The sequence below is a fragment of the Branchiostoma floridae genome, chromosome 14 (assembly GCF_000003815.2).
Source record: "Branchiostoma floridae strain S238N-H82 chromosome 14, Bfl_VNyyK, whole genome shotgun sequence".
Classification (NCBI taxonomy): Eukaryota; Metazoa; Chordata; class Leptocardii; order Amphioxiformes; family Branchiostomatidae; genus Branchiostoma; species Branchiostoma floridae.
The window spans coordinates 10,807,790-10,815,774 of record NC_049992.1 but is presented as its reverse complement, the minus strand read 5'-3'; the positions used below and the strand labels follow the sequence as shown (position 1 = coordinate 10,815,774).

Sequence of the window (7,985 nt, the reverse complement as noted above, 5' to 3'; positions counted from 1 at the left end):
AAAGGCACTTCCTCCTGAAATCCCTAGTAATGGTGCAAATGGACTTGTCTAAGCCTGCAACCCCTCAAACACCAATCATTTTACCCGACAATCATCCCTGAAATAATATCAATTCCATGATAACGTTATGTACTCTGGGTATGGATTTTGTATGTGACTCCAATGTGTATTTCAATCATAATCGTGGACGCAAATTATTGATGGAGACACCGTTGTGCATCCCGCACTTCTCTGTGGACTAAACATGGTCGCCTGAAATAAAGTGACAAACATTAACGTTACATATATTACATTTATGTATGTACATGTATGTATGTACATGTATGTACACATGTAGTGATTTGAATCTTAGGAAACATGAATTTTTGAATAATATAACTAACCATGGCAATCTAAAAGTCACAAGTCATGCATCATTCCTGGTTATGTTCAACTTCTCGTGCCATGATACATGTGTGCAGCCTCAGGTGAGGCATTCTGTACTGGAAGCGCATTTAGCTTTTGTGATCTACCGATATCTCCCACGCCACGAGCATCGAAATCACAAACTACAAGGAAGTAAATGGCTACGCTATCTTCGTTTTGCCTGAGGAAACTTGACATTACGATCATTCACTGAACCATAAATGTCGTTTGCAGCATGCCCCAGGTACATGCTAAAACGTCATCACTCCGCTAGAATTTCCCCAAAGCATAACAAAAAACTGGAGAATGATTAGATAACAACTAAACGATAGCAACCGGTCTGTAACTGAACCTTACAGGCGCTGGTGTGAAGACAAAATATTTGAGGCCGGGACTTGTTTTGACTTTTGGCCCATTTCCCCCTGGCGGTTGTTAGCGGGACGGCACCTTTCTGCATGACGTCATGCTGTCACATGACCTCCGCCACTGGAGAGGAGAGAGGAGAGCGGCGGCGAGGGAAGGGCAGAGATATTTTTCCTCCGTACAAAACCATCGGGCCCTGGCGCTGTTGTCACCCCTACACCGCTCCGTAAACATAACCACGACATGGACAATCTAGGTAAGGACTCCTCTGTCACAAAATGACCGGCTAAACGGCACAGTAGCGCCTTACGTAAGCGGAGGATATTCAGTGTTGTATCTTTGACAGCTGACATCTTTAGGTCGATGGTTGTGTATATGAGAGAGGGTGATATGATCGCTTCATGGCTGATCTACGTGGAGATTTTGCTCAGTGTAGGAAGAATTCATCTATTTGTTATGTCAGGGTCATAGTATGAGTGTAATACGTAAGGCAAATGTTATTTAGAAGATGCCAGATGCCGACTTCCGCTATGTGAGCTCTTTCCATCCACCTCCTCCCAAAATGTCGTCTGCACGGAGGACAGACCATCGCTATGTCGGAGGCAGGGAAGGCGCACGCACTTCACCATGCTGCGCTGGATCTCTCCCATTTCTGGTTAGTAAGAGGGGTCAGGCGGCCTGTCACGGGGTGCAGACGATGTTGGTGTGACAGCTTGCGAAGTTTTCCTCAGACAGCTGCAGCAGCTATATTTGGTGGCCTGCCGGTATTCCAGGCATGTGAGAGTCCCAGCTCCGTCCAGACGCCTGCACACATCACTATGATGTCAGCCATACATACATACATTACAAACCCCACCTATAAAACCCTCCCTCTTACGCCATTACCAGATTGTTAATTACATCAACCCAGGAGAAGGGTGGATATCGTTTTCCGTTCTTCCTCGCTCGATGACGGCATTGTGATTCTTTATCTCCCTGAGGTAAGCTAGGGACCTCACGCACCATACATGTATGTGTTATCAATAATTCAAGGCGTAGTGCCCACTCCAAAAATCTAGGCGTCAGACGCGTAGGGTAAAAACGAACATGAGAGTGTCTGCCACTTTGGGTCGAATCGCCATGGATACAATGTCATGCAGCCAATCAAAATGACTGGAAATGCCACAGAGATGTACTATTCTCATTCCTTCATCTTTTAATGACATAATTTAACAGATTAGTTTTAAAGAGTAAGACACGTAATTACATATCTCTATAATACAAGTACTTGATTAACTTTTCAGATTTATTTAGTAGTAACATTACATTGTATTTTAATAGTTGAGCCCTTAATGTTTGTTTTGGTCCTTTGCAAGCCTTTAGAAATATTTGAATAGTAATGGCTCCCCAGGGAACACATGTCAACAAATCCATAACCTGTACATGGCCTTGCCTATTATTTTAAGATTGGCTGAATTAGTGGTGTTTGCTTAGGAATTTTGATGTGAAGTGCTACTGTACTCCAGCTTGATTTGCTTGAGTGTTTTTTTTTATTATGCAATATTACTTATTGATTATCATCAATGTTATTGATTCACAAGTACTATTTCGTGATGACAATATTCAATAGGACACTGGAAAAAGATCTTTGTGTATGCTTCACCTCCTAGAGTGAGAATATGTTTATATGTATGTAGTAAATAATGTACTGTTTGACTTTGAGGAGAGACAAACAGTTTAAATACATGTGTAAAGAAAAATGACTAAACCCTTTGCAATTCTTCTAATGTTACATGCAATGTAATTATGTGTGGAGACCATCACCAATTCTAGCAGCTTAGGATATTTCGTTCTTTTCCGCAACAGCCCTAGATAGTCTTGAAAAAAAAAAAAATGGCCTCTGTTTCTGTACTTCTAATGGACAAGTCATAAAACCATGCTCTGTATGCTGACATCACTTGGCCTCAGAGCAGTATCCATTTCACCAGCCACCATTTTTGCCGCCTTGAAACGACTTATGTCATATAAATGCATGTTGTTTGGTAAAAGCTGACTTTGATTTAGTGTTACTCTTATGGATGACTTTGTAGCGTGACCAGCTTCAGGATTTTCCATTGTCAGCGTCTGTTTGTCAGAGATACGTTTTTCTTCGCGGTGACTTTTACATCTATATTTTTCATGTACGCAATCCTGTTCAGTTATGTGCTGTTGAATTAATCATATTTCTTATATACATGTAGTACAGGATCAATGACTTTTATTCACTCGTTGCAATTCATGCATAAATAAATGTGTTCTGACATGTGGAAAGCCAGAAGGATGTAGAAATATTACTGTTTTTGTTATTTTTGTAAGCCCAAGTGCTCTTTGACCCCCAGCATAGTTGTGACCACAAGTCATTTTGAGGCTTTCTTCACAAGGTCATATTAAATGTCATATTAAATGGACAAGGTGGCTGGACTAAAATCCCAAGTGGACTGTTTTGCAAACATATCCCATGATTTTACAGAATATCTCATCCACTTTAGCTAACAGGCTCCTTTTGAACTTCATGTTACATACAGATTAGATGTTTTAAGTTTATGTGTTCGCCTTATTTCCTTCAGTTAGGACACATTCTTGCAGTCAGAAATACTACTACTAAGTTTGATGGAATGTATTCAATTGTAGCTTTCTATGAATATGATAATTCCTGGTGTATGCAACTGTGGGTCATCCATTCTAGGATTTGGTACAGAGGTCAAATGATGTAAAGAAGCCATTTTCTGCTCTGTTTCCTACATTGAACACCACTATTACAGGATTCAATGACCCAGAGCTTTTAATTCCATACAGTAAAATGGCCTAACCGTTTCATTTAGATTTTATGTGTCATGGTGTTAAAAAGCCAAATTGCACCTAGGTGTATTTTTGTGGATGTCAGCTTTTATGTTGTTCCTTATAGCTCTTTTGCTGCAAATACAAACATCCTACTGCATATGATCATCTGGATATTCAGCTATCTGCGTTATTAGACAAGTAAATAATTCACAAAGAAGCAGTGCTGATAAATAACACCTAGTAGTTTCCACACATGTTAAAGCAAAATGTCTCCTTCAGAAACTGCTGTTTAAAAGCTGTAATAATAAGACGTCCTCCGGGGAAAATAGTTCAGTTTAATAACTATGTTATTAGACAAGTAAAAAGTTATGACACCTGAAAAGCTGTCACAACATTTTACCTTTACGACACTTGCAAGCCAAAAATGTGTCTTTTTACTGCTATATGAATTGTTTTATGATGTCCTCTGGGGTAAAAGTAGAATAGTCCAGTTTGTTTCAGTATTTGACAAATTATATAATTATCCCATTAAGTAGTTTTCACAGTCTATGAATGTTTTCACACCAGTGGACAGAAAGAATAGTGTGTATTAGTAGATGTCTTTTTGTTTTGTCAATTGGCTAAGGTACATGAAATACAGGTGCATACTACTAGATGGCTTACTAGTATCGTACTAGTACTGTTTTGTGGCAAAGGGAAAGATTTTAAGCCTCATATCAATCGGTATTGCTCCTTCAGTCATAACAAACTATATGGTCTATTTTGGTCGACCTATTCCATCAGGCATTTGTGTGTGTTTTAATGTATAATGAAGATTCATCCATCTAGATAATGAACAGATGTGTTTGTAATAGCAGAACTCACATTGTTGCCAACTGTCAATACTATTGTATTATACTCAGGACCGTTTTGTCGAGCCTTTCTTTGATAACATTTGTGGGATGAAAGCATTCCAAGAGAATTATGAAACACATCTGTTATTCTAGATTGCAAACCTCAACCCTTGCAATATGTCGGGAATGCAAAACAGCTTTTTAACCAATCAAATCAATCCTGCTTAGCTGCATGGCTCCACATTCTGGTTGATTAGAAGTCCCTGTAGTGGCGCTAATTGTGACATCCTTATAAGCATATCAATCAGAACAAGACAGGTGAGTACAGTTAGTTAGAGTTATGTCCAAGCAAAATGCTGGACATTTTTGTAACCTTCATCACTCATCAAGTTGCTGCGTATGTAGTTATTGTTTTTCACACAAACATCCTCCATTTTGTGAGGAGTAGATAATCTGAGAAATCTGAGAAGATACAGTCCCTTTTGACTTGCATGTAACATGTGTCTAATGTGTTGACTGATAGGTCATCAATATGCAAATAAGAACTGATCAGCTGTTAGACCTCCCCCTTTTTTTAAATGTTTTAAGCCACATCAATTTCATTTGTTGTTTCTCAGATTTTTTCAGAAAAAAATCGTGTCAGTCGGTTGAAAAAAAAAAAAGATTCGAAAAGTCGGGGGTAGGAGAGATTAGACAGGAAAACCTAAACTTTCAACATTTAGGGGGTCCCTGGTAGCAAAGTCCAATGTTTGAAGAAAAATGATAAATGTACCATTCAAATTAGGCATGTACAGCTACTGGAATTTGAGGCCCATGGTTAGGCCACACCAATTTAATTTCTTGGTTCACGGATTCGCTCGCTCCTATTTCTTGGAAAAAAAATAAAAAATAAAAATTACCACTCAGCAAATTTTCACCATTAACGAAACCATTCACCAACTTTCTGGTGTAGCAAATTGGCCTTTATATTATAAGCTCCTTAAAGTGTGGCTACAGGTGCTGTTACTGTACAATAATAGTGTTTTTGTACTTTTTTCAAGCTGTAAACTTTTTTTCTGTATGTTTTGGACTAGCCGTTACCTTTACCCCAACCATTTTACAATTTTTATTTTTATTTTTATTTCGCCCTCTCGCTCCATATTTTGTCTGGAAATCTGAGAAACAACAAATAGAATTGTTGTGGCCTGACAAGTTCATACTAGCGAGAAGGAACCTTCAGCAAAGCTTTAGTTTAGGTACCATATGTAGGGCTTTGAATGTGTTGGATTAGAGTAATATATGTTTTAAAGTAAACTAAAAGTGTCACAGTTTGTAACGGTACTGTTAAACTTGTGAAAAGTTGAAGTCCTAATTTCATGTAGTTTGATTTTGATAATTTAGAATCTGATGCAAAACAAAAATGGCATTGCTGGGAATATACATTTGTGTATGCATGTAAAATGCAAATGCTACAAGATGTGCTTTGAGTTTTGATATCATCCTTGTTAGAAGAGTGAATTGATGAAATTTAGCTCCTTGATATAATTCCTGGCCGAGAAGACAACAAAAAAGTATTATTCTTATATTTATGAATGTATTGTGGTGAAGAAAGCCACGTCCTCAATTGGGTTTAGTCATGCCAAGAAATGTAAATCTTGTGTTCCCAAAAGCCTACAGATTGTGTAATTTTCATTGCGTGGGCCTACATATCCCTCTACTTGGAAACTCTGGGTCAGAAACAAAATGCGTCCAGCACCTACAAATTGGATTGCCTCTTGATGGGAAGATTGTGATTTCCACGAAATGTTCTCCTGTTTTGTATGCCGTCCCATTTCTCATGACGTACACCCATATAACCTTGCTCCCACTTCCAGTGTAACATTCGTGATTCACACCATTCACGTCAAATTAAAAATGGATGACTTTGTCATTTTATTGCCTCAGATTATTTTATCACTGCAGTGTCATCCATTTTTGACCTACATATGATACATTTAATTCACAATTTTGTTATATATTTATATCAGTACCCAAGGTGACTTTGCAATGTATTTTTTCTCTTCCATTTCTTGATTTAATCTTTGACTTAGATTGTATTGTTACTGAATATTCCAAAATGTTAGTTTCCCTGGTGGGTACCTTGGTCTTGCTCTCAGGATGACATGATTTGATTCCAAAGCAATTCCAATATAGCAGTTTCCTTTGTGCTAGTCAGGTGCCATTTAGCCGTGGATGTGTAATTCATCTCTTTCTGTCAAAACATGCTATGAAAAATGAAAGTTATCATTTTCTAAGACCAAGAGTTAAGATTGGCTAAAAGGCAGGGCACAAGAATTTTCCCCATCAATTTCTAGCTAAATTATAGACACACCCAGTATTATGTCTAGGTACAATATATTATCAGAAGCTGATCTCGTGCTCACATCCCAGGCTTTTGGCATTGCTACAAACTGGGACAATCAATGGAACTGGTCTTATCTTTGGAAGTTGAAGAGGAAAAGGTCTGCATCTTGTATGTGTGTGGTAATTGGAGGAGTCCGCATTGTATCAAGTTTGAATATCAATTAGCTCATGAACTGAAGATGTAGAAACAGACTATATATGACTGATTAACTGATGGATGTACTGACTGATAAGCACAAAATTTATCTTATACTATAGATAGTAATAGTAATACCAGCTTAGTCATGCCGTCAAGTACCAGAATTACCAACCTAGCTTAATTTGTTCAAAAATTCAGATTTTCACAGTAATATCAAAAATAGAGTAGATATGCAAAAGTTATACCATCTAATAGGTACAGATACAGGACAGAAAAATTAGAACAAAATGATGCTTTGATATTGTTATAAAAGAGTCAAATGCTTGATAATTATATCATCTAATGGTGAATTCTTTTTCTTTTCAATTTGCAGATTAAAGACAAACATCCAAGACTACTACTTCTTCTTTCCCTCTATTTTCCTTCTTGGACTCTTCTTCTATATCTGGTGGAGCTGCCAGTAACTGAGCACAGATCGAGGCACAATGTCCTCCGTCAAGGTTGCCGTGCGCGTACGGCCGTTTAACAACCGGGAGATCGGCCGCCAAGCAAAATGCGTCATCTCCATGAAAGACAAAACAACAGGTAAGGATTCTGTTGCATGTCATATTCATCCACTTGCAGAGGCTGGCTTGGTACTTACTTACTTATCCTCTTCATCCCGATACAGATACATCTATAATGTCATTTTTTAGATGCATAAATGAAAAGATTAAGATACGTAAGATTTAAGATTGGTTGTTGATATAGAAATGTTAAGACTCCCCCTTTCAGTGTTCCTATTGTCAGGTTTGGAACACATATGACATTGTCTTTTAATGTACATTTCTCAGCAGGGCTCGAAATTCATTTTTGGGAATAGGTGCACTGGTGCACCCAACCTAGAAAATTGGGTGCACCAAAATATTTTTGGGTGCACCACATAAAATAAAGTAGAATATCAGAATAACCTAATTGCAAACCTAATAAATTGTAATTTCATGGAGCTCTTCCGAAATTGCAAGTTATATGACAACATTTTATCATCCTTCTAAAACTTATATGGCAGAATAAGGCGGTTTCTC

General features: G+C 38.0%; 1 protein-coding gene across 1 annotated transcript in view; it reads left to right on the top strand.

The window, feature by feature from the left end:
• Positions 1 to 848: 848 nt before the first annotated feature.
• Positions 849 to 7,985, top strand: part of LOC118430792 (kinesin-like protein KIF1B) — a gene marked incomplete in the record, with an annotated part of 54,954 nt that continues 47,817 nt past the window's right edge. Inside the window, 2 exon segments of the mRNA XM_035841814.1 lie at positions 849 to 1,024; positions 7,295 to 7,506. Of these exon segments, the coding sequence (XP_035697707.1) occupies positions 7,407 to 7,506 (100 nt within the window).